At 45.7% G+C, this 26,969-nt stretch overlaps 1 protein-coding gene across 1 annotated transcript in view; it reads right to left on the bottom strand.

Annotated features, from left to right (window-relative positions):
* The window catches only part of NECTIN2 (nectin cell adhesion molecule 2), a 126,189-nt gene that overhangs the window by 72,108 nt on the left and 27,112 nt on the right, over positions 1-26,969 (bottom strand). Inside the window, 2 exon segments of the mRNA XM_029576033.1 lie at positions 7,191-7,449; positions 7,452-7,546. Coding sequence (XP_029431893.1) covers positions 7,191-7,449; positions 7,452-7,546 — 354 coding nt within the window.

Here is a 26,969-nt window from a genome sequence, read left to right as displayed (position 1 = left end):
CTGGACGGAGCCCTATCCCTTATCACGAAAACTTTTGTCAAAGTTTCTAGAAAGCTTTGACTGGCACACTGAGCATGCCCATCCATGTCCACAGGGGTTTCCCTTCAGTCTCTATAGCAAAAAAAGTGCAAGCAAAAAATAAAACAAAACGTAAGCGGCCCCAACTCTGCGAGGTGGTGGGTGGGTTTCTTGAGGACTACATCCTGCTGTCCTGGGAGAACACCTGTTACAGGTAAGCAACTCTGCTTTCTCCCAGGACAAGCAGGATGGTAGTCCTCACATATGGGTGATTAGCAAGCTACAGGCTGACTCACATTACAACAGACCAACAGCAGACAACTCGTGTGGAGGCACAATAATTGGGCTGCTATTGGCAATGAGGAGGCAGCCTGAAATCACAGCAAGTGGTTGTGGAAGGAGTTGGGGATTATACTGGAACAAAGTTTTCCCAAGACCAACTGGCCAAAGGCAGAGTCTTGACAGACTTCCTTATCTAAGCAGTAGTGGGCTGTGAATGTGTGAAAAGAGCTCCATGTCGCAGCCTAGCAGATGTCGGCAATTGGTACTGAATGACAATGTGCTACCGACGTTGCCATGGCCCTTACAAAACGTGCCTGCACTCACCCCTGGAGAGGAAGGCCTGCTTCATCATTGCAGAATTGGATACAGTCTGCTAGCCAGTTAGAGAGAGTTTGTTTGCCCACTGCAACTCCCAGCTTGTCTGTCAAAGAAGCAAAGAGTTGGGTGGATTTCCTATGGAGTGCAGTGCGGTCTAGATAGAATGCAAGTGCACGCTTACAGTCCAAGGTGTGCAACATCCTCTCGCCCTGGTGAGAGTGAGGCCTTGGGAAAGCATGGGCAGACTATAGACTGAGTAAGGTGAGAGGCTGTGTCCACCGTAAGAAGAAGTTTAGGGTGAGTACATAGGACCACTCGATCACGGAGGAACCTAGTGTCAGGCGAGTATGCAACAAGGGCTTGTAACTCACTGACCCCTTTTAGCAGAGGTCATGGCTACGAGGAAAATAATTTTTCATGTTAGAATTTTAATGTTATAGGAATGCAAAGGCTTGAACGGGAAATGCATGAGCCTTGTAAGCACTACATTTAGGCCCCATTCTGTAATCTGATCATAGAGGAGGCTTAAGTTGTAGAAAACCCATGATAAGCCGACTCATAAGGGGTTGAGCCGTTCAGGGCATCCCTACTCCCTTGGTGGTTCGCTGAGATGGAACGGAGGTGTACCCGTGCTGAGGATGTCTGGGGACCAGAATCCGAAAGGTATCCTAGATAGCTCAATAGAGATGGAGTGGGGCAGAAAAAGGGGCCAATACCTTTTTGTGCATGTCATTTAGTAAATCTTGCCCATTTCAAATGGCAAGACTTGTGTGTTGAAGGTTGTCATGAAGCTACTAATACTTGAGAATATCAGTGAGTCTGTGTTATGAAATTGGCCTGTGGGCAGGCAAATTGGTTCCTGGAGTGATGGGTTGAAAAGTATGGGGAAACATACTTGTCGAGGCCAGTATGGGGTTATGAGAATCATTGAAAACCTGTACTGCTGCAGCTTCACGAGAGGTTTGGCTATGAGCAGTATCGGAAGAGACGCCTATAGGAGGCCTTTGTTGCAGGGGCAAGCAAAGGCGCCCATGGCTAACGCATTTGTATGCCTGTGTAGGAAGCAGAATCTGTCCACTCTGTGGTTCGATTTGGATGTAAGAGGTCGATGGTTGGTTGACCTCAGGACTAGAAAAGTTTGCTTGCTATACATGAATTCAAAGACCATTCATGGGGATGGAACATCGATTGAGATGGTCTGTTAGTATGTTCAGTATGCCTGTTAGATAAGAGGCCTGGAGATGCATGGAGTGTGCAAGGGCCCAGGCCCAGAAATGCGCAGCAGTCTGGCAGAGTAGATAAGAGCCTGTGCATCCCTGTTTGTTCGAGTACCACATTGCTACTATGTTGTCTGTCTGAATCCACAAAGTTTTGTGTGAGAGGTAGTGTTGGCAGGCATAAAGGGCATAACGCATGGCTTGAAGCTCCAGGAAGTTGATCTGAGACTTGTTATGGAATGGAGTCTATGCATTTAGGGTTTGGAGGATATTAATGAGTTCTCCAACCCAAGTTGGATGCGACTATGGCCAAGATCATGTGACGATTTGGCATGGGATCGGTGTTATGGAGCAGGGATGAAAGTGGTGGAATGGCTTAGAGCCACTGAAATTTTAAAATCCACTGAATTCTTCTCATGGCTAGTCTGGCCATAGGAGTGACGAGGATCGTGGAATCATGTGGCCCAGGCTATGTTGCATGTGCGCAGAGATATGGACAATTTGATAGGATGTCTGCGTGGTTGTTGGGCTGGAAGGCCATTGTGACTGTAGTGCCCAGATCTACTCTAGATTTATAGTGAGTCTTAGAGAATTTAGAGCTCCTTGTTTGGATTGACTCTTTATTAGGCAGTCATCCAAGAAAGGAAATGCGTGAATGTTGTTCTTTGTAGATGAACGGAAGTCACTGCTAGGTATTTGGTGAAAAACAAGTTGTTTAAGCTAGTTCAAATGGCAGAACTTGGTATTGAAAATGTTATTGACTCACTATGAAGTGTATAGAAAGTCCAAAGAATAGAGGCAACCCCCTTGTTATAGTAAGGGAAGCATGATGCCGAGAGACACCATCCTGAACTTTTCTTTCTGAAGAAATTGAGATTTCTGAGGTCCAGGATGGGCGGAGGTCGCCTATTTTCTTTGAAAGTAGGAAATAGCGGGATTAAAAACTTCTACCTTGTAGTGTCCAGGGAACAGTATCCCCGAGCCCTGGTCCTCAGTGGGGTGGACCGTTCTGTTCTCTGGCAAAGTAGGAAAATCCAGGAGCCTGCCTACTGGCGGAGCTGGTGTGATCTGGATACCATGGTCTCACACAGGAGCCGTAAAAAGGTCCCTCTTACATCCTTCTTCGCTGGTTTTCTAGCCAAGGAGGGAGGATTTGCAAGAAACATAGAGAGCTATTACAGGGTCTCGTGGCAGTCTTGCAATTGAGCCAATATCTACTGGAGCTTGTGCACAAAGATAATCTCTGATCTGCCATGCACCACAGATAATCTTGGACTTCTGGTTTACTGCCCCGGTTACCATGTGGTACGGAGTCCTGTTGCTGGCAACAGGAGAACGTTTCGAAGCAATCACGTGTTGCTCGAATTTCATGTGTATGGCAGAGAGGTTCCCTTGGTGTTGTGTCAAACATAGCTGGTAAATTGCAATATGTAACACCAATATAGTTCTTGGAATATATTAGGACCTATAACCTCCCGAAAACTTCTGGTCCTTTTTAGTGTCCAGGTCGAAAGCAATGGTTTCAGGCACGTCCTTAGCTTAGGTCTTGATGGGATCGATGCCTAAGCGGGATTAGAGTGCTCATCGCCCCTCGAGGATCCCGGCATAGGTATAGGGGTTCGTGAAGGCTCAGAAGGACGAGTCAGCTTCGATGACAGGCTATTGTTGGTAGGTGCCACAACAAGGTGTTGCCATAATGAGGCAAACATCGTTTGCTCCGGTGTTAGTAGATTCCGGAAGGCATCGATGACAGCCTAACGGACGAGGACATCCAGCTCCTCCCTGGAAGCTGGTATAGGTAGTGCAGCTACAGGGGGAGGCAGGCTAGGCATTACTGGCACTTCCCACATGAATCTGTGGTGGCTCAGTACCCGGCACCAGTGTTAGTGAGGAACGCCTCGGGTGCAGAGGAGCATGAAGACTTGTACCTGGGACCACTTCGCAACTGGCTGAATGGACATTGATGCCGGTGTGGGATCAGTGCTGGCACCAAATGCGGAACCACGTCTGTGCCGGCGACAATGTTTCCCCTCTGTGCTCGACCAGGTCATTCTCCAGCACAGAGAAAACTGCCACTGATGTCCAGAATGGCGAAGGTAACAGACGGTTACCATGGCAGTGAGGATGTTTCCTTCAGTGCTCAGCCCGGTCATTCTCAAGCACAGAGGAAGATGCCACTGATGTCATGGATGGTGTTGACGACTGATGTCACCGTGCCTCTACTGATCTTGGCATTGTTTGTCGCCCAAGAATTACAGCGGGCTCTGGTTTAGAACGCAAAGTATGAAGCATTTTCTTAGTTGAGGGCATAGACTGTGACCCTGGCGGCAATGGGAATCATGGATGTCCCAACCCTCTAGCCCCGATGGACCTAGTGGAGATTCGCAGCAAGGACACTCACGGGTATCGTGGGGCGGACAGAGGGTGAAAAGGTGGCCGCAATTCAGTTGTAACCCGGGGGAACTGTTAGCGTGGTGACAGGAACTGATGAAAAACAGGGCATTAAATGTACGAGAAGGGAGACCCGTGTAGGGAAAATATTTGTGAAGTAAAATGTCAAGTGTTTCCGTGAGGAAAAGTTGTGAGAAAAAAAGTCTCACAGATCTCCTAAACACGATGGCAAACTGCATTGCGGAAAAACAAACACACATTAAAAAAAAAAAGAGACTGAATAGAGACCCCTGTGGACAAAGGGATCATGGCATGCTCAGTGTGCCAGTCAAAGCTTTCTAGAAACTTTGACAAAATGTTTTCGTGCCAGGGCTCCATCCAGTGACATCACCCATATGTGAGGATTACCTGGGAGAACTGATGATCTTAAGGTGGCCAAAGAGGTAGATAAAGCAATGACAAAAGCCAGAAGGATGCTTAGGCTGCATAGGGAAGAGAACAGCCAACAAGAAAAGGAGTGAAATTGCTTTGCATGAGTAAGTCTCCATTTGGAATAATGTGTACAATTCTAGAGCCTGAAACCTTCAAAAGTAAGTCCAGAGAGCAACCTCTGAAAGAGTCAAAAATATTCATGAAGCATATGTGAACAGATAAAAGATTGTAAACATGTATCCCTGGAGGAAAGTGTGATAAGAGACATTTAAAACACATCCAAGGAATACATGTAAAGGAGGAGAGTCTCTTTCCATAGAAGCAATGATCTAGAAGGAGGCTGTCAAGGGAGGAGTGTGAAAGGAGGCAGATTCAGAAGTCATCTAAGCCAGCGCGTTTTTTGCATGCCTCCCAGTCTCCCGCGGGCTCTTCCCCGAGCGAGAGGCAGGCATATCTTCCACTGTCACTTCCGTTGGCCGCCTGGGCTACCAGCACGTTCAAGCCCGGATGGAATGGCAGCAGTTGTCATTGGAAGTTGGCAACTGCGGCTGGGCCTTTCTTCTTCCCGCCACCCTACCACCACCCCTGCCGACCGGAACGAGGAAGTGACTGTGCAGAGTGGGGTGCGCAGGAAGAAGACAAGAGCCATGCCGCATGAAAAGTAAGTAACGGCATCGGGGCCGCGGCGGCCCCGCGCAGTTAACGTGGGCCCGAAGCAAAATTAGAAGCAGCCAGAAATCTGCACGGAGGAGACAGCAGGAGCCTCCCGTGGCCGATGGGATTCTTCTTTCTTGGCATGCGGGGGCTGGAGGAGGCGGCTGCTGCAGCTACCATCTGTGCTCGGGGGGGGGGGGGGGGGGGGGGGGGGGGGCAGGAAATGAGAGAGAGAGCAAGCCTGAATGTGTGATTGAGAGTGTGCATGTGTAACTGACTGAGAGCCCGTGTGTAAGTGAGAGCCTTTGATTGAGATCATCTATATAAGTGTGTGAGAGAGAGCATGTGTGTGATTGAGAGAAATTGGTCAGGGAGAGGAGACACACAGCTAGCATGGGAGTGAGAAGCCTGTATATGTAAGATAGAACATGGGAGTGGGAAGTGTGTGTGTGTGTAAGAGAAAGACTGGTCAGGAGATGATTGGTGTGTGAAAGACAGAAACTGGTATGCGAGTGTGACTGGTGTGTGTGTGTAAGAGAGAGAAAGTGATTATGGGATTGAGAAGCCTCTGCATATGGCGAGAGCTAGCACAGGAGGGAGAAAATGGGTGTGTGTGAGACAGCATGGGAGTGAGAAGCCTGTGTGTGTATATATTGAGAGAGAGAGACTGTCGGGATGGTGACTGGTGTGTGTGTGTAAGAGAAAAACTGGTCGGAAGATGATTGGTGTGTGAAGACGAAACTGGTCAATGGGGGGTGTAACTGGTACGTGTGTGGTGTAGAGACAGGAGAGACTGGTCGTGTGCCCTAAGGAAGAGGACCATGAGTACAGAGCTTCAGCCACTACTGCCTGCTGCTGCTGTGAGTGCTACTGGCCTGCATGGAAGAGGAGTAGGAGAGCTGCTGGAGGGGGTAAGTAAAGGTGGCTTTTAAGTTTATTGTTCTTGATTGACTGCCATTTTAATTTACTGAATATTATGTGATGTGTCTGCTGTTTTGAAATTTTATTGGTGTTTGGAGAATTTAAAATAATTTTTATGAGTTTTTAATTGTTGGCTATTGAGCCTGGTAGTAGGAGTTTGTGTTGCTGCTTTACTGAGATGACACTAGAACCAGAATGTCTTTCTTGAAGGGTGAGTGTGTATGGGGAATGTCATAATTCTGCTTTACATCCATAATTGTGGGTCAGGGGGGTTCCTGTGGTTGTAAACTGTACTTTTATCATTTAGCTCCGTGACGATCATGGGTCAGTGTGTCACGCATGTGAGAAACCATCTGTCAGGTGTGTCCCGACAGAAAAAAAGGTGAGAACCACTGCTCTAAGCAACTATTTCTTTACAGAGAGGGGTGGTGGATGCATAGAACAGCTTAATATAAGGTCATATCAGAAATCAGGAAAGCATAAGACAAGCACAGAGGAATTTCTGAGGGCAATGGAAGGGATCTGAGCCGATAATGTGGATGGGCAGAGTGGATGAGCCGTATGTTCCATGGGCTCTGGGGAGGAGACTCTCTAGGATTCCTAACTGTAGGTATGGTAGAGTCACAATTTGAACCATTCATAGATGCGGCTTGAATAAATTGTACCAATATCTCTTGTCTCAAAAAGGACACCATCAGTTTCAAGATCCCACAATAATGGCTTGAGGAGAAGTACACCCATCCCATGTGGAAACTTCAGAAGAGGAACAACACACACTATTGCTTACAAAATGTCAGCAGAGGGGAGCTGATGCGTAACCAGAAAGCAATCGATTCAGCAGCGACAGAGCCAGGATTAGAACCCTATCTTCCCAGCTACATGAGTATATCAATGTGCTCCTAAAGCCAGACTTCACATCTGTTTCTGGCCTTGGACCTAGACATCAGATACTCTTACCTAGTACGATCACCTTGGTCTCCGCTTCCTCATTGCCATTTGGGTAAGTTGCAAACTCACAGGTGTAGGCTCCCTCGTCACTCATCTTCAGAGACTTGATAGTGAGCGTGGCATCCTGCAGGGTGGGTTTCTGAAAGACGAATCGCCCACTGACGCCCTCACTTGGGTAGCTGGCGCCATGCTCAGGATGGTAAACAGCTATGCTGACTTTCTTCCCGTTGGTGTTCTTCACCCAGGTGACCTGGCTGACCTGATAGAAGGATCTGCACCAGGGGAAAAGACGCATGGCAAGACCACCTGCTGACCCACGTAACCAAGCACTTCTTCCCGGACTTTAACTCTCTGTCCATGAACAGCTGCAGCAAAGAGGACAAAGAGGTCAATACACTTATCCTGGTACTGTAGGGATAAAGACATCAACAGACAATATCGGCAGTCACTGCTTCCTCTCCTTACCCTGAAACCCTTCTCTTTTACCACTCTCAAACCTGTAGCTTCTGCTAACATCCCCTCTTTCCATTTTGTTTCCTAGTCTGGGCACAGGAAGACAGCCTGAGTGAGGACAGCCTTCTCCTGATTCATCTGTGTTAGTTATTTATGTAAAATCACAATTCAGTTAATACCATTAAATATTTGTTTCATTAACTGCTTTTACAGCCATAATGTGAGGATCTACGGGCAATGCTCGCCTCCTGCCAGCAGGGTCCTCAGTGAGCCGTGTGTAAACTTGGCTCAGTTCTTCATGCTCTGTGGCTTGGAGATCCTCCTGGCAGCCATGTTCCCTGCACTACCTCAGTTTCAATGCCTGCATCACAGGGAAGTAACTTGCCCTCAATTTGCAGGCAAACCTTGTTCTTGTTATTCTTCTCTTAGCCCTGTATGTATTGGCCCAAATCTGTGACCTTCTGTTCCATCTTAGCCATCTCGTCTGTGGCCTTCTGATGTGTTGGCCTCTCATTCTATGGTTGAGGCCCTAGCTTGTGGCCTGAACCAGAGTGGCTGTTCTTGTCCTGCATCTTTCTGATCCCTGTGCAGTCCCTGTCCTGTATTTGTCTGTGAGCACCCTTTTCTTTCCACTGGCCAGCCCTGATCTTGGGGGTACCCACCTGTACCTGCCCTCGAGTGCACCTCCTGTTCAGTCTTTCTGGCTACCAGAACCTTGGCTCAACCAGAGGGGCAGGTCCCAGTGCATTTCCTGTCCTGTATAAGCCAGGGCACCAGTTTTTTCTGCCGTTACCTCAAGCCGAGGCCAGCAGAAACCCCCTAGGAGCGGCACATGGACTCCTTCACGCCTGGCCTGCAGCTTTGCAGTTATTTGCCATGTCTGGATTCTGGATCTGTTTGTGTTTTGCCACCAATGCCTCAGAGTGTGTGTGACTTCTCAGCTTATGTCCATGGCACCAGTGCTAGCACCAGTTAAGTCAGCCCTCGTGCCTGGCTGGTGAAGTCAGCTTTAGAAGCACAGACTCCATTAGCTTCATTCCCAGGCTACCATGGAAAACCTGACACCAGTCCTATTTCAGTTTTAGTCCTGGTTCCAGGCAGTCACACTCCTGTCCTGCCAAGCAAAGCTGCTCATACGCCAGGCGTTAACACTACTGGTGGTCATGCTGTGACAAATACATAAAACAATTTATACAAATGTACTTATTAAAATCTGAAATCAAATCTAACATCCTCCCTAACGGTAATAACAAAAAGCAATAAAATATAGTCCAAACAGCAAACCTATGGAAGAAAAGAACATGTAAATCATGACAGATGAAAAGACCACGATGCTCCATCCAGTCTGCCCAGCAAGTTGCTTAAGTATTAACTGCTGCTCCCTGCAGGTTACCCCATGCCTTCTGTTAAGGATGCTCAATTTGTATTACAAACTAAGAAAAAAAAAAAAAAAGGAGCAATTAGTGAAAATGATAAAGGAATTTCCCCCCCGGCTCCTATAGATTTTGGCTGGTAGCTAAAAGTTTTGAAAACTATTTCCCCCATCACCATTAGTCTGTGGTGTGCAGTTTGCCTGCCTGCATCTCTCTCTGGCCAAGAATGAGGCAATTCTTTATGTCTGTGTCCTTGCTCCTTTCATCAACTTGAGGACACACAAAATAAGGGGCTTTAAGGCCATTGGTTGACTAAATCCCATACATACAGAATTATGTAAACCAACTCGGGAAGGGGAACAACCAATTGCATGGATGGAAGGGGGCTGTGGGTTAAAAAAGATTGTGTTCCCTCCTGAAATAGAGAACTTATTTACTCGAATGTTGTAGGACTAGAGGACATAGCATGAAGTAATAGGCAGCACTTTTAAAACAACTTCTCTCCAGCGCTCACTGAAACTGTGGATTCTGTTGCCAGAGCCTGTGATGAGAGCAGTTAGTGGAGCTGGGTTTAGACAAGTCCATAAATCACTATTAGCCCATGTAAATGTGGGGAAGCCACTGCTTATCCTAGTTCTTGGCAAGAAGGATCAGACCTTATTCGTTGTGATCCTGCCAGGTGCTTGTGACTTGCATTGGCCACTGTTGGAGACAGGATGCTGGGCTTGATGGTTGGTCTGACCCAGTAGGGTATTTTTAGTTCACTTTAATAATAGGAAGAGATAAACAATTACAAAGTAAAAAAAAACACACAAATGAAATCAAAACCAGGATGTGCATGAGTAACACCAAATACTCATAAATGCATCCTACAATGTTCAGATATGATTAACCTCAAGATATTGAAGTCAGGGATTCTGTATAGACCCAAAGTAATCCTCATTTACATGTAATACAAATTAAGCTCCACCAATACTGATTATGCAACATATAGTAGAATTCTCTTTACAAATTGTATCAAGCTTAAGTGAAGTTCAATATACCCTATCGGCTAACACATACAATGACTAATATTTTAGATGCCAAGGCTGCTTACTCCTGGGCCTGCACATCCAGATGATAATACCTGGAAAAAGGTGTGTAAGGAGGACCATGTCGCAGCTCAGCAAATGTCGACGGGAAACAGCAATCTAAGTTACGCCCATGATATTGCCCGAGTCCTGGCAGAATGAGCCCTAACCTGAGTAGGCAAAGCCTATTCAGCATCCACACACAAGCCGTTACTACCTCCTTGATCCAGCAAGCTATTGTAGCCCACAAAGCCTGCTCGCCACCATGAAGGACAAACAGGCAATCCATCTTTCAGAAAGGTTTAGAAACCTCCAGATACCTCACGACCATGTCTCTTGACATCCAAGGGCCGCAGCAGACTGTATTCTTCCACATCCCTTTCCCTAACCAGAGACAGCAGAGAAATGGACTGATTAAAGGGAAAATCTGAGACCACTTTTAGCAAAAAAGAAGGAAGGAACAGAACACAGCTATATCGCCCCATGGAATTACCCAAAGGAGCAGCTCCCGGCAAGACAAGATCTGCAGCTCGGAAATTCGACGCGCAGAACATATAGCCACCAGAAACACCATTTTCAAGGTCAGTAATCACAAGGAAAGGCTGCGCATCAGCCGAAACGTAGGGCCTGCCAAGAAATCAGACACCAGATAAAGACTCCACAAGGGAGGACCAAGATGTTTCACTCCTCTCAAGAAATGGGCCACATCTGGATGAGCCCATAAGGAGTTTCCATTCACCTGACCCCTGAAACAGGCAAGAGCCGCTACCTGTACCTTCAAGGAATTAAGGGCCAATCATTTTATTCAATCCTGCAAAAATTCCAAAATGCGTGGAATTTTTTTTTTTTTTCACATATTTTTATTGATTTTGCAGAAAACTCAAATGTATACAACCAGTAACATTTAACAGTTGTCATTTAAACACCTCCGTAGACAACAGATATGCTCCGTAAAACCACCAATGAACATTAGCTAATGGAAATATTAATACACCAAAATAGGAGGAAATACAGTACACTGATACAATGAGAATGACGGAATTGGATAATGAAATCTATGAGATCCACAAACATCACACTTGAGTCCTCCCCCTTTATTTCCAGTTCCCTTCCCCCCGGAGCCCCCCCCACCCCCCAAAGTTATCTCTATAGTCTACCATTACTACACTACAGCATCCGATACATGTCATCTTTCCCCATAAATGAAAAGTAAATATATTTACATAAATTGAAGATACTTCTATTATGTTATGCCAGATAATGCCTACATCAACAAGCCACCCATCGCCTATGCCTATGGAATGTGGGATTGCAAGATACCAATATGTTGGACTACCTCCTTAGGTTGACTATGCAGATAGGCAGCCCAGATATCCCAAGTAACCCTCTGTTTCTGGACAGTCAGAGTTTGCGCTGTCATATGCTCAAAAGTGCCTATCTGTAAAAGCTTCCTGTTCCAGTGCAGTAGACTTGGAGGATCCATAGAAATCCAATTACTTACAATTATGTGTTTGGCAACAAGACCCACCTTATGAATGAATGTGAGCTGAGTGGATGATAAAGGGAGGTGCATGCCACTAGAAGAACCAAACAGCCAGAACATCGGGTCCATAGGGAGGGTACATGATATATCAACGAACAATAATCTATATACCTTCTTCCAAAACTCCTTGATCTTAATACAGGTCCAGAAACAATGTACATAATCCCCCTCTGTGATATTACATTTCAAGCACTTAGGAGAGTTGGTGATCCCCATTTTAAACTGCCTGTAACACTAGTACAATATAATTGCCATATAAATTTAAATTGTAATTCCCTTAAAGCAACATTTTCAGTTATTTTTTTCACTTGTTAGAAAGTATTTCTTAACAATGGGTATTGTTAGTGAAATTGAGTGGGTAAGTAGGACCATTTGCGCAACACCTCCTCATATGGGGTAAGAGTTAGGTAGGGGTATAAAACCTTTGAAAATACTGAAGCAAGAATACTTCACTGTGGGTCGTGAGCATAACAGCACATCCAGGAGAGGCTGGTGGCAAGGACATTGTCGTATTCAAATGGGACTGCAGAATATAATGTCTAAGTTGTAGGTAAGCAAAAAAATCCTCCCGTGGGATTCCATATTGTTCCTGTAAACTCCAGGAAACTATACAACGTGGTTGACGATGTTGTGGAAAGTTGTGAGACCCTCACCAAACCCCGCTGAGCCCAGGTCTGGAACACTGAGGGCCCTCTGCCGGGCAGGAATTGCGGATTATCACATATCTCTGTTAAGTAATTGAAACGTCTTGGAACTCCCAACTTGCCACATAAGTAAAACCACGCTTGTCGACTGGATTGTAATATTAAGTATCCCTTGCAATCCGGAGGAATTTGATGTGACTTTATTTGTAAAAGGGTTGGCAACGAGTAGTGATTTAACCAACCACATATGTAGTAGGAGAAGAAAAGTATGTAGTGCCAAGCGACCAGTCTCTAATATGTCTCATCATACCACACCAAGTTGTAATCTCGAAGATTAGGACAAGCCAACCCTCCATTAACCGAACGAATTTGCAAAAATCTTAAGGCAAGTCGGGACTTCCTTCCCTCGCCAGATAAATGACCGTAAATATTTGTTTATGAGGCCCAGATCCCGACCTTTGAGCCAAATAGGGAGCATTTGAAGAAGATATAACCACCGAGGGAGTTCCACCATTTTGAATAAGTGTATCCTCCCTGTTAGAGAAAGAGGGAAAGAGAGCCAACTAGTGACTCGTTTCTCTAGCTTTTGCAACAGAGGTTTAACATTGATGTCATAAATAGTTGCAATGGAGCTAGGTATGTATACTCCCAAGTATTTAATGTATTTATTAGCCCATTTCAGAGGGAAAGTAGAGCCCCAGGAGGGTAACAAGATCTCCACAGATCTCTAAAAGCCTTGGACTTATCTGCATTAATTTTAAGACCCGAAAAGGATCCATACCAAGCCTGATAGGCCAGCACCTTGGGTAGCGAGTCTATTGGGTGAGTGAGAAAGAGGAGAATATCATCTGCGAATGCAGCGACCTTAAACGTAGGGCCCCCCTGGGTGAGACCTGTAACTGTAGTGTCTTCAAAAATGATGCGTAAAAGAGGGTCTATTGCCAGATACAGTAAAGGGGATAAAGGACAAGCCTTGTCGGACTCCTCCTATGAGGTGTAAAAGCCTGAGAGGCGTGCCCATTTGCTAAATATGGGATGTAGGTGAATGGTAGAGCAAGAAATATATGTAATTAAATTACCATGTAATCCATATCTCCCCAGGACTGAGAAAAGATACTTCCACGACACTCTATCGAAAGCTTGTCTCTGAATCAAAACTCACTGCCATAGATGGGATTTTGGACTTCTGACAGAATGCGATAGCGGGAATCAGTTTGGTGATATGTGAACTAGCAGCTCGCCCCTTAACAAACCCAACTTGGTGTGGGGAAATCAGAGAGGGCAGCACTATACTTAGTCGTTTTGCTAGAATATTGGCCAATAACTTAAAATCGCAGTTTAATAATGAAATTGGTCTGTAAGAGGCTGGCAATGTATGATCCTTTCCTGGCTTAGGCAGTATGGTTATGTACGCCTGATTAAACTGTGGAAATTCCCGTCGCGTGAGTGCGCCCTGGTAAAAGGAGCAGAGCGCTTCCGTGGAATGGTCTCCCAAGATTTGTAATAATCATATGAGAAGCCATCGGGACCTGAGGCTTTACCGGACCTACTGGATTTAACAGCGCCCGAACTTCCGATTCTGTAATGGGTGTATTTATAGAGGCCACTGTGCTAATGAGACCTGTGGGAGTTTGACCTTTTCAAAAAAAGAGGCCTCTTCCGCACTTCCCCCAATCCTGTCCTCTGTATATAGATTCTCATAGAATTGTTTCAATACTTCACAAATGTCCTTCCCATTAACTGCCCAAGTGCCCTGTGGAGTTTTCAACCTTTCTATGTAGGATTACTGTGCCGCATTTTCACTAGCTTCGCCAACAGTTTCCCATGACTTATTACCATATCTATAATAGGTATGTTCTTTAACTGATAATCTTTCAGGATTTTTGGTGCAAATAGGATTGGAGAGAATGAAGGACAGCGTGATAGTTATCCTGATTGGCCATGGTCATGTGATTAATCATAACTTCTTTGGCTTTATTTAAGTCGGCTGATAAAGAAATGATTTTAGCATGTAGTCGTTTATTCCTACTACGTACATAGGAAATGATCTCTCCTCTCATCACTGCTTTGCCAGTCTCCCAAAATAAAGTGGAATCAGACTTATGTTGGTCATTAAGTTCTTGATATTGAACCCATTTGCTCTGTAAATATTGCTGAAAAGGGATATCATTCTTCAAGTATGTCGGAAAACCGCCACCAATTATGGGGAGGTAATCTGTCTTCCCAACCAACATCTACCCAAATTAATGCATGGTCCGAAAACCCCCGCAGGTCTATGGTAGTGGGACGTTATTTGGTGAAAACAATGAGGTGGGAACCTAAAATGTAATCAATCCTTGAGAAGGGTGCCATGAGCTTTAGAGACATGGTGTAATCCCGGGCATCACTATTAAGGACTCTCCAAAAGTCCATGATCTGGAGATCTCGGCACAAGTGACTGATACTTCGATTTGTGGGAATGTTCGGGCCATACCCTGCGTGGGGGAGGATCTATCTATTAAAGGATCATGCACGCAATTAAAGTCTCCAGAAGGAATATACCCCCTCTTCCATGTGTCAGTAACAGATTAGTCAAAGAAGTGAAAAAACACTTGGATCAGGGGGAGTTCGACCATAAAGGTTACATAATGTGATTTCCTTCCCATTGAGTTTACCTACAATAATGATGTACCTGCCATCTGGATCAGCTAATTCAGATAACAACTGAAAGGAAACACTCTTATTGCAGTAATATAGCCACTCCGGCTTTTTTGCCCACTGCGGGTGAGAAAAAATTTGCGCCTACCCAGTCTTTCTGTAATTTGGAACTTTCTTGGGCAGTGAGATGGGTTTCTTGTAAACAGGCAATGTGTACCTTGGACCGTTTAAGAAATGTAAGTACTTTTGTACGTTTGATGGGATTACCCAGGCCATTCACATTCAAGCTAGCTAACCTTAAAGGCATGGAGACATGGAAAAATAGATGATAATGTGAACATGTATACTATGAAAAACCTCTTGCAGACTCCCCAGCCTAAGCCTGCAAGACTACCATCAGAGGCATACTCTGACTCCTGTGAGGTTTCAACAGATAAGAGTGAACAGGTGTAAGACCATCATATGCATCAGTATACAGCATAGTAGACAACAAAAATAAGACCAACCCCCCCCCCCCAATAAGCTGTTCCCCCTCCCCCCCCCAAACTGTAACCAAAATGAAGATCCTCCTACGAATAGAAGGATACCGGGGTACGTTTAAAAATGCGATGTGACCTTCCCTCCCGAATCGGCAACCAGAGAACAACATCACATAATAGAGAATGCAAACTGAAGAACAGTTATATAATTACGTCCCAAATAGAACCACACTCCAAAATGGCTTCCCGCGGAAGCTGCAGCGCTCCTCTCCAACCTCCCTCGCAGCCAGACCTCTGCAGAGTAAAAATCAAGATCTAGGGGCAGCCTATGAAGCAATGTGCGGTGCGTGCAAGGACAAATTGTTCTTATGGGGTCATGTCGCCGCCATTTCGCCACCACCACACTGTCCAAAGAAGAACAGCGAAAGCGCCATCTTAAGATCAGAAGCGCTGGTTTCCCAGATAGTCCCCAGAAGTTGCGCCACTGTCCCGGTCTCCAATAAAAGTAGAAAAAGGGAAAACGTCCCAAAAACCAAGGTCCAGCATCCAATTACTCCTTATATGAACAAGGTGTATTTTTTTTTTATTTATTTATTTAAGGGTTTTTATATACCGGGGCACGTTAAAAACATCACCCTCGGTTCACAATGTAACATAACATAGCAACAGGCTTTACAATAAATTTATAGGAGGAGGAAACATTGAGGCAGTTAATTCAACTTGAAAGGTGGTTACATGTTCACATATTTTAAGTATATTCACATTACTATATTCACAATACTATATTTACTTTTAATTATTCACATGATGCCAGGGAATATATGTGGTTAGATCAGGTGGTAGGATGGTGGGGAGGGTGAGGGTGGAGGGTTGGAGGGTGAGAGGGGAGGAGGATGAGGGAGGAGTTGGAGGAATGGGAGTGGGGGTTGGAGGAATGGGAATGGGAATGGATGAGGATATGGTTAATTTCAATAGGTCGTGTCAGTCAGTGGGGGGCGTGAGGGTAGGGTGTGTATCTATGGGAGTAGACGGGTTAGTCAGGGTATGCTAGTTTGAAGAGCCAGGTTTAAGATTCTGTTTGAATTTTTTATGGCAGGGTTCCTGCGTAGGTGGGGTGGCATATTGTTCCAATGGGAAGTGCCTGCTATGATGAATGATCTATCTCTGATCGTGGCATGTTTGATGACTTTGGGGGAGGGAGTCAGGAGTTTGGCTTGGTGCTGTTTTTCTAGTAGGTCTTGTTGTGTTGTGGAGATGGAGATGTTCAGGGAACCAGTGCATGTCTTGGTTGTGAATGGCTTTGTGTATGAGGGTGAGGGATTTATAGATAATCCTGGAGGTTACTGGGAGCCAGTGCAGGGATTGAAGAACTGGGGTGATGTGGTCATAACGGTGAGTGGTTTGTGAGAATGCGGGCGGCAGCATTCTGTAGGAGCTGCAACGGTTGAAGGGTATTTTTTGGGAGGACTAGGAGGATAGCATTGCAGTAGTCCAGTTTGGATAGGATCATGGCCTGCAGTACTGTTCGGAAGTCAGAAGTGTGTAGTAGTGGTTTAATTCTCTTCAAGGTGTGGAGCTTGAAGAATCCACTCTTAATAGTGTTAGAGATGAATTTTTTGAGGTTAAAATGGTTGTCTATCCATATGCCAAGGCTGCGGACAAATTGGTGGGTGGGCAGCCTGTGGTGAGAGGGAAGAAAGGCTTAGTGTGGGAATGTTGGGGGGAGAGAGGATGAGTATTCGGTTTTGTTGGTGTTGAGTGCCAGAAAGTTGTCAGTGAGTAATTTGTTTATTTCAGATAGAGCAGATTTCCAAGTCTTCATTGCGTTAGTGATAGAGTCAGTTATGGGTATGAGTATCTGTACGTCGTCTGCATAAATGAAGTGCTGGAAGCCCAGCTTGGAGAGGCAGTAGGCAGAGGGGTATGAGGTAGATGTTAAAAAGGGTTGAGGAGAGGGATGAGCCTTGTGGTACTCCTTGTGATAGCTTGACAGGTTTGGATTCATTGCAACCGATTTTTACACTATAGCTCCTGTCGTGTAGGTAAGACTGGAACCAGAGAAGGGCATTGTCTGTGACGCCAATTTCCTTGAGGCGTTGAATGAGTATGTTGTGATTAACTGTGTCGAATGCCGCCGATATATCTAGTAGTGCGAGTATGTGGGACTGTCCTTTGTCCAGAGCTTTGAGTATGGATTCTGAGAGGGAGATAAGTAGGGTTTCTGTGCTATGGTGTTTACGGAAACCAAACTGGGATGATGAGAGAATATTGTGGTCTTCTATGTATTCTGTTAGTGTGCTATTAATTATTTTTTCGAGTATTTTGGAGAGGAACGGGAGGTTTGACACTGGGCGATAGTGTGCTGGATCATTGTTGTCTAAGGTCTGGTTTTTTGAGGATGGGTTTATAATGGCTTGCTTTAGTTCAATTGGGAACCCTGGCCCAGTATGATAGATTTGTTCAGTACATTTGCGATGTGTTTGGCAATTGGGGTTGGGTTTGTGAGTAATGTTTTGGTGGCAGGATGTCTGAGGGATGATAGGCGGGTCTGAGTTTTTTGATGGTGGTTTCAATTCTAGTGCAGATGTGTTTTCGAAATTTGAGAGGGTGGTGTTTGAGGTTGTGTGGGTGGACGTAGTGTGTGATAGGATCGGTAGTGGTTAGTGTGGGTGTTGTTGGGAGTTGTTATGTTCGGGAGGCTGGGGTGAGGTGAGAAACGAGCCATAATGGGTCTGTAACCTTGGTGTGGAAGTATGATGCCAATTTTTCACATTTTGTATCATCGTCGCGGTCACTGCTATGTCTGTCCGGTGCTGTGATAAGGCTGTTTACATATTGGAGAGGGCTTGTGGGTTGAATTGGAACTGGTGGATTCTTGTGGCATAGAAGTCTTTCTTTGCTTTTTCGGTGGCTTTCGGTAGGGTGTTTAGAAGGGCGCGAAACTGTGCTAGGATGGTGGGTGTTTGATTCCTCCGCCAGGTTTTTCAATTTTACGGAGGTCGAGCTTCATGGCTTTAAGTTCATTTGTATACCAGGGTTTTTTATTATTTTTGTTTGCTTTGATTTCTTTGGTGTGGGATGGGCAGAGTCTATCTGCTATGTTTGTGGTGATTTGAAACCATGAGGATATGGCTGTGTTTGCGTCAGTGAGGTCTATGTTGGGGAGTTCTTTTGAAAGGGCCTCAAAGATGTCTTCAGTCTTGCCTTGTTTGCGATATGTTATTGTTTTTTTGGGTTGCGAAGGGGGGGGGGGGGTTTCTGATTGTGCATCGTGTGTCTATTCGGAAGTGGTCTGACCAGGGGATGGGTGTGCATCTGGGTTGGTCAGTGTGGATTGAGGAGTTGGTAAAGATGAGGTCGAGAGTATGCCCGGCCTTGTGCGTGGGTTCTGAGACATTTTGTTTGAAACCAAGTGCAGTCATGGCTGTCAAGATAGCTTCACAAGAAGGGGAAAGGGGGTCACGGTCTACATGAATATTTAGGTCTCCCATAATTATGGCAGGCTTGGTATTGTTTATGTGTTTTGAGATGTATTCTATGAGAGGGGAGGGGTTTTGTTCGAGAAGGCCAGGGGGGGCATAGATTAAGCATAGTTGGAGGGAATTAGATTTGAAGATACTGACACAACTAATCCCGCATCAACTTGGCCGACCCCGAAAAGTCAGCAATTAGGCGAGAAAAAAGACAAACTTGCGGCTGAAGTAGCTTTGCTGCATACACCGCTCCAATTACCAACGATGGTAAAAGTAGGAGCGTGTTAAGGTCTCACTGTTTGGTCAAGTCCTGAGCAAAAACCTTGGCTTTGTCTACTTCTGTAAACTGATGTTCTTTCCCGTCATAGCGGACTTTCAATATTGCGGGGTAAGCCAACTGAAAACGTATGTTGCTTTTATAGAGTTCAGTGCAGATCGGACTGAACAGCTTTCTTTTTTGCACCAGTTGAGCGGAAAAATCCTGAAAAAATGCGGATCTCCGAGTTTTGAAATGATATTTTCTGTTTTTGCCGGTACGATTGCATTATTTTTTGCTTGTGTGCCCAGCTCATAATTTTAGCGATCACCACCCGGGGTCTGCGGTCACCATCATTTTTTCTCCCTAACCGGTGTGCTCTTTCGACATGCAATGGTTCCGGTAAGTCCTGCAAATCTAGCGTGTCTCGCAGCCAAGTTTCTAAGAAACGCTCCAAATTTTGCTCTCCTGCATTTTCTGGAAAACCCGTGAGGCGAATATTGTTCCTTCTCGCTCTGTTTTCTAAATCGTCTAATTTGTCGGATTGGGCCTCAGTTAGTTTCTCCAAACTAGCAAGTTTGGTGGTCATTGCGGCCCTTTCGTCCTCAAGCGTAGACACGCGGGTTTCCACGAGGTCGAGCCTCGGATGGAGCTCAGTAAGTGCAGCTTTTACTTCTTGAAATTGAGCTGCTAAAGTATTAAATCTCGAGTCGAGTGCGAGCACCACCGCGTTAGTAACACTCACAGTTAAATCTTCTTTGGTAGTGGTAGTTAAAACTGGAGCCGGGGGAGCCGCCGGGCTGGCTGGGTCCGCCATCTTGGGACCAACACTGGTTGTTTTCTCCTTGTCTCTTTTCGTTCCCTTAACAGGCATTGCGATCGCCGGTTTCAGCATGAACTTGTCTATGGACATGGAAAATGAAATTGCCAGAGAATTGAGATGTGTACCGCCGCTGGGCACAAGCGATGATTACCGATTTGGGAGATCAGGCCACAGAGCTGAAGCAGATACGTCCGCTCAGCTACACCGCATCACGTGACCCCCAATGCATGGAATCTTAATTGAACAAAGAAGCACTCCTCGATAGTCACACCAAGCCTCAAATACTCGCCAAACTCGCACATAGGCTAAAGTGGAGAACTTCCTTGCTCGTAATAAGGTGGCAATTACTGCAGTAGAAAAACCACGCTTCAGCAAGAGAACCCTCTCAAGTGCCATAAAGTAACACAAAACCCTAGTCAGATCTTCGTGAAGAACAGGTCCCTTCCGCAACAGATTCCTGTGCGCTGGAAACCGGAGGGGGAAGTCTGCCAGGAGCCTTTGCAGATCTGCATACCATGGTCTCCTGGGCCAATCTGGTGCCACCAAAAGCACCATCTCTCTGTTATTCTCGACCCTCCAAATTATTCTGCCCAGTATGGGCCATGGAGGAAAAAACATACAGCAGTCCTGAGGATACCCAGGACTTCTGATCTTTCCTGTGATTGAAGAATCAAGGAACCGTCGCACTGCGAAAAGTCACCAGCAGATCTAGAAACAGAAGGCCCCAGCGATCCACTATCAACTGAAACGCCTCGTCCAATAATATTCATTCTCCTGGGTCCAGACTCTCCCTGCTGAGAAAGTCTGCTTTATATGGTATTTTCCTGCAATGTGTGAGGCCGAGATCTTCTGAAGATAGACCAACTTATAGAATGAGTGGAGGTACATCTCCAAATTTGAGAGAACCCGCTACCAGGTCAAGGAGTCCCGGAGAGACGAAGTAATGTGGATGTGAGCCTGGAGGTCCTGGGTAGCCTGGTACCACTGCGACCTCAAGGTCCATTGGGCTCTGTGCATGTGTAAATATGCCAAGCGAGTAACATGGATGGTTGTGGCCATGTGGCCCAGCAGCTTCAACATGTGCCAAGCTGATACCTGCTGGCTCTGTTGAATCACCTCCGCTATGGACGCCAAAGTGAGTGCCCTGGAGCGTGGCAGAAAGGCTTTTGCCTGAACCATGTCTAGCAGGGCTCCTATGAAGTTCAACTGATGACAAGCCCTAGTGACTCCAACATCCAGATGATCAAGTGCAAGGACCAATCTGCATCTGCCTGAGAGGTACTCTTGACCAAACACTGTCCAGATAGGGGAAAAACCATGCACTCCCAGTCTTCGGATGTCTGCCCTGACCACGGCCAGGCACTTTGTAAAGACATGTGGGGCCGACACTAGCCCGGATGGCAATACTCTGTACTGGAAGTGCTGTTTTTCCATCACAAATCTGAGATACTTCCTGTGACCTGGAAAAATCGATGTGGGTGTACGCGTCCTTTAGATCAAGGGAGCATAGCCAGTCCTCTTTTTGCAGGATGGGGAATCAGGATGTCCAGGGAAACCATCTTGAACTTTTCTCTTTTTAGAAACTTGTTCAAGGCCTTCAGGTCTAGGATGGAACAGAGTACCCTGTCCCAGGATTTGGCTGAAGCGCCAGTTGGGGCTTGGGAGCTCACTGCTGACTGGGACAGCCGCAAGAGCTCACCCTTTGCAAATGGGCATGAGGGCTGGAGGATAGTGCTATCTCTGGCGATAGGAAAGACCTCCTCTGATCCTGTCTCACAGACCTTCTGGCTGAGGAGGGTGGGTCCAAAGTGCTGGCAGAGAAATGCTGGAGGGGTCTTCGTGATCCCAAACTGGGCCACCACGTCCCTCACCTCGTCTCTGAAGAGATTTTCTCCTGTGCACGGCAGGTCAGCAAGTGTTTACTGTACCTCCGGTCAGAAATCTTGAGGCCCGCAGCCCTGCCGAGAAACTCTCGCTTTGTCTTGAAAAGATCATAAGTGGAACGTACCTAGTGTTTTCCACACTACAGGCCTTGACTCACCAGAAAAGGTGTCTTGCTGCTATTGAAGCAGCCACTCGACTGCCTCCTGCACCTGCTTCCAGAGGTTGAGTATTGGCTCATGTAGAGCTGGTAGGAGGCAATGCAGGCAATTAGCATAGTCCCCAGAAATACTTTCCTCCCAAGAGCATCCAATCACTCTGTGATCCTTCCCAGGAGGCGCCAAGTCACGAGTCTGAAAGCACTTTGCCCTCGAGAGCGGGATTAGACCACTACTGATTGGTGTGCCAGCTGACGCTTTTTGAATCCGGTAGCCTGTTGGACGAGGTAAACCCCATCCACCTTCCTATTCACAGAAGGAACCATGAGGGGGCTACTCCCAAATCCCCAACAGCAACTCCTTAAAGATGTCATGTACTGGGACCACCACGATCTCTTTAGAAGCCTCCACAAACTGGAGTTTTTCTGCATGTTGTGCCTGGCGTCCTCCTCAGTCATCAACTGAAATGGGATGGCCTCTGCCATCACCCTTACAAAACTTGTGACCGCCTTTATTCCTCTTGAGGAGACTGTTCTGAGGGAAGACCCTATGGATCCTCTAAGGAGGATTCTGCAATATCATCCTCCCAGGAGTCATTAGGAGCCTAATCCTTGCTGTAATTCATAGGGGAAGGGTTCCTGGGTACTCGGCCTTCATCCAGAGGTTTAGGCACCAGTGCTGGCAAAGCTGGACGGGGCTGCAGGCCTCTGTGTCCCCGCTGACCTCGACTGAGGTTCCTTCTCAGAGGAACCGGCAACAAGCACCGCATTGGTCAGGAGAAGCATCAGTGTCCAGCTGGGCATCAATGGCCTCCCAGGAACTGGTGCCAGTTGGATCGGTAACACATCGATAAGCATGTTGAGACACTCCAGCAGCAGTTCCAGCAGGGACAGCACAAGCATTGATACTGTCTGTGCCACAGGTTGGATGCTCCACAAAGCCTGATCGACCTCCAGCTGGTTTTGCATGCCAACTACTCCTCAAAAACTGCAGATGCCAAAACGGACTGGGAGGCAGGAGGGATGGCCAGATCTTATTTGGATCGGCGACTGATACCAGGACTAGCGAAGACTCCCGGCATCGATGGTGGATAGGCTCTCCTCACCGCAAGTGCCAGTGCCAACCCAAGCCCAGCTCTGTGCATCTAAGGCGGAGCGCACTACTATCCCGCAATTGGACGCGCGTTTTGGACGTGGACCCCTTATTCAGTAAGGGGTAATAGCTCTTCCGCGATTTTACTGTACCGGCCTGTAAGTCAGGCCCATAGTTTAGAAAAAGTCATAGTTTAATAGGACACAACTAGCATGGATTTAAACAAGGGAAATCTTATCTGCTATATTGTTTTTGAAGGGGCTAATATTCGTGTGTTTGACAAAGTGCCCCAAGAGAGACTCCTGAGAAAGTTAAAACTAAATAAAAGTCATGGGATAGGAGGCAACATAGAACCTAACAGCATGCAACTACAATGCGAGTTACTTTGCACTTATGTGCATTAAATTTCATCTGCCTTTTGGACGCCCAGTCTCTCAAGGTCCTCCTGAAATTTTTCACAATTCACTTGTGATTTAATGACTTGGAATAATTTTGTGTCTGCAAATTTTATCACCTTACTTGTTGTTCCCCTTTCCAGATCATTTATATTAAAAAGCAGCAGTCCCAGTACAGATCCCTGACGCGCTCCACCATTTACCCTTCTCCAGTGAAAAAGCTGACCATTTAGTCCTACTTTCCATTTCCCATCTCCTAAGTAGGTCATTAGGAGTTACCACCCAGGAAAAGGATCTGGGTATCATCCTCCTCCTCTGGGATAGCTTATTAGGGTCTATACATTAAGATTCCTGCCTTTGCCTATGATCTTCACTGCAAATCAGCATATCTAATTTACATATATTTGAATAAAACATTTAAGTGGCTCACAATAAATTGAATGTTAAGCCACGAGACAAAAGGTGATGTGGTTGTACCACACTGGTGAGGGAACTATGAAAGAGCTCAAATTTTTTTAAATATATGCAAATTCCGATCTTTCAAAAACAGATTACCAATTTTGTGTGATCTTGCTGTAGTCATTTTAGAATGATTCGTAAGCTGTGGCTACAGTTATTCCTGCTTTAGAGGTGGGCATACCTCAAATTTAATATTCTAAAAAAAGTTCCTCTCTACATTGCAAGACGTTTTGGTCATATGTCACCACTTTGCACTCACTTCATTGGCCACCCTGTAATCTATAGGAGCTCACTTTCAGGTATTACCCTTTGTATATAAATCTCTTTCACAGATCCCTCTTAATGTTTCCAAAAAGCTGCTTACTTTTCTCACAAAATACTTTTGGAATCATCTATGGTGAAAGAGCTTTGGTTGGTGAACAGCAGATCGAGAGCTTTTTCGTGTCTGGCTCAGCCTCTTTACAAGTCACTATCAAAGTGACCCAGTGCAGCACTGCTAAAATGCTTTAATGAAGCGCTAGGGATCCGTTTTTTTATTCAGTACTGCCAGGGGCAACTTCATTTTTGTTTCTACTTTGTCAGTAGGTGGATTTTACTCAGAGCTCTGGTCGGAGGAGTGAAGTGGTTTTATAACTGGAAATAAAAATGATATTTATGAAATGCTGTTTCCATATGTTTTAAGCCATTTTGAGTGACCCTATGAGACTAAAGAGAGCAGAATACAAATGTAAAGATCAGTCTGAGATGCCAGGCTAGCTGACTGCCCCATTCTCACCCTCTCCTACCCTCCTGTTTATCCTGGGCGTGGGATAAACACTGTGGATCCATAAAGTCTAGAGGACGTCAATGAATGTGGAAAAAAGGATTTGCATTCACAAAAAAGCGGGGAGTAGCTTGCTTGTTACGGCAGTTACTACCCCAAACCAAATAAGCCTGATGCTTCACTTTCAATGCATATCCAGCATAGCTCTCTGCTTCAACGGCAGGGGGAATGAAGAAAAGAGGATCTATATACAGACAACAACCAAAAAGTATTGAATTACGTAGTCTGGGAAAACAAATAAGCATGGGTGTAGCTTGCTTATTGCGGCGGTTACTACCCCTAACTAATTAAGCTAAATATTTCACATAGATGCAGCTCCAACACTGCTCTCTGCATTAATGGTGGGGGTGGAAGGGAAATAGAACCAAAAGGTTACTAAGAGCCAAGAGTAACAGATAAGTATGAGAAAACAAAAATGTGCAAAACTTGCTGGGCAGACTGGATGGGCCATTTGGTCTTCTTCTGCCATCATTTCTATGTTTCTATGAAAGAAGGGTCTCAAAGACACAGAACAAGCACCACAGGATGCGAATGTGCAGAGAAAACTTCCTTGGAGCCTGGACTCTCACTAGGACTTTGCCCGTGTCCAGATTCCCTGGAATTGTCCTGCCAACCCCTGCCCAGAGCTGATTTTTGTTTTGTTTTACAGATTTGCTCCTTTCCACCAGCTTCACAGTGTGAAACACAAGATAGCTCAGCTGTCAAAAGAACAAGCCTACAACCCAAAGGCTTTGTGCGCTAGTTGTAGGGTGAAACCCTGACCCAAGACAAACAAAATATTTATTCATATTATAGGGTTACCAACTGCAGTGATTCTGTTTCTGGACTCTACATTTTTGGGATACTCCTCTTTTTTTCTGTGCAGTAAGTGCTAAAATGTTCATCAGTGTTGTGATTTTTGCTTTCCACCTGCAAGTTACCGTTTCATACTCCCCTGTGATTATACAACGCAGTGTGCGCTTTGGTAGTTACTGTACACTTCAATTCATGATTTAGCCAGAGGCCTACAAAAATGTACCCAAAAAATGTTTGGTTCCTGAGCCTTTATCTGAGACTCCAAAAGGGGGTCGGCTTAAGAGTAACATCCGAAATGTTTCTTCACAGAAAGGGGGCTGTATCTCTAGAACAAAAATTCCCAGTGCAGGTGATAAAGACCCAAGAAAGTGCTGAACGAGGATAGAGGATCATTCATTGCAAAGTAGTGAGGGGAAAGCCAGAGATGAACTGATTTATGCAGCGACATGGAGCAGGCAGCGCAGACACAGAAAGGACTCCCAGCCAAAAGAGGAGCCAGGGAAACACTGAGAGCTCCACCAGTCTCTCTTCCAAATTTTAAAGGGAGAGAGGGAGCAGACACCCACGAACTAACTCTCTCTACATACATGTGCAGGAGAAGGGAAAGGGTGATGTGGTGCGGGCAGCTGACCGTTAGTTACATTAGAACATAAGAACATAAGACCATACCATACTGGGTCAGACCAAGGGTCCATCAGGCCCAGCATCCTGTTTCCAACAGAGGCCATAAGAACCTGGCAAGTACCCAAAAACTAAGTCTATTCCATGTAACCATTGCTAGTAATAGCGGTGGTTATTATCTAAGTCAACTTAATTAATAGCAGGTAATGGATTTCTCCTCCAAGAACTTATCCAATCCTTTTTTAAACACAGCTATACTAACTGCACCGACCACATCCTCTGGCAACAAATTCCAGAGTTTAATTGTGCGTTGAGTAAAAAAGAACTTTCTCCGATTAGTTTTAAATGTGCCCCATGCTAACTTCATGGAATGCCCCCTAGTCTTTCTACTATCCGAAAGAGTAAATCACCGATTCACATCTACCCGTTCTAGACCTCTATCATATCCCCCCTCATCCATCTCTTCTCCAAGCTGAACAGCCCTAACCTCTTCAGCCTTTCCTCATAGGGAAGCTGTTCCATCCCCTTTATCATTTTGGTTGCCCTTCTCTGTACCTTCTCCATCGCAACTATATCTTTTTTGAGATGCGGCGACCAGAATTGTACACAGTATTCAAGGTGCGGTCTCACCATGGAGCGATACAGAGGCATTATGACATTTTCCGTTTTATTCACCATTCCCTTCCTAATAATTCCCAACATTCTGTTTGCTTTTTTGACTGCCGCAGCACACTGCACCGACGATTTCAATGTGTTATCCACTATGACACCTAGATCTCTTTCTTGGGTTGTAGCACCTAATATGGAACCCAA

The sequence above is a fragment of the Rhinatrema bivittatum genome, chromosome 14 (assembly GCF_901001135.1).
Source record: "Rhinatrema bivittatum chromosome 14, aRhiBiv1.1, whole genome shotgun sequence".
In the NCBI taxonomy this organism is placed as follows: Eukaryota; Metazoa; Chordata; class Amphibia; order Gymnophiona; family Rhinatrematidae; genus Rhinatrema; species Rhinatrema bivittatum.
This window is presented reverse-complemented; position numbering and strand designations above follow the sequence as displayed.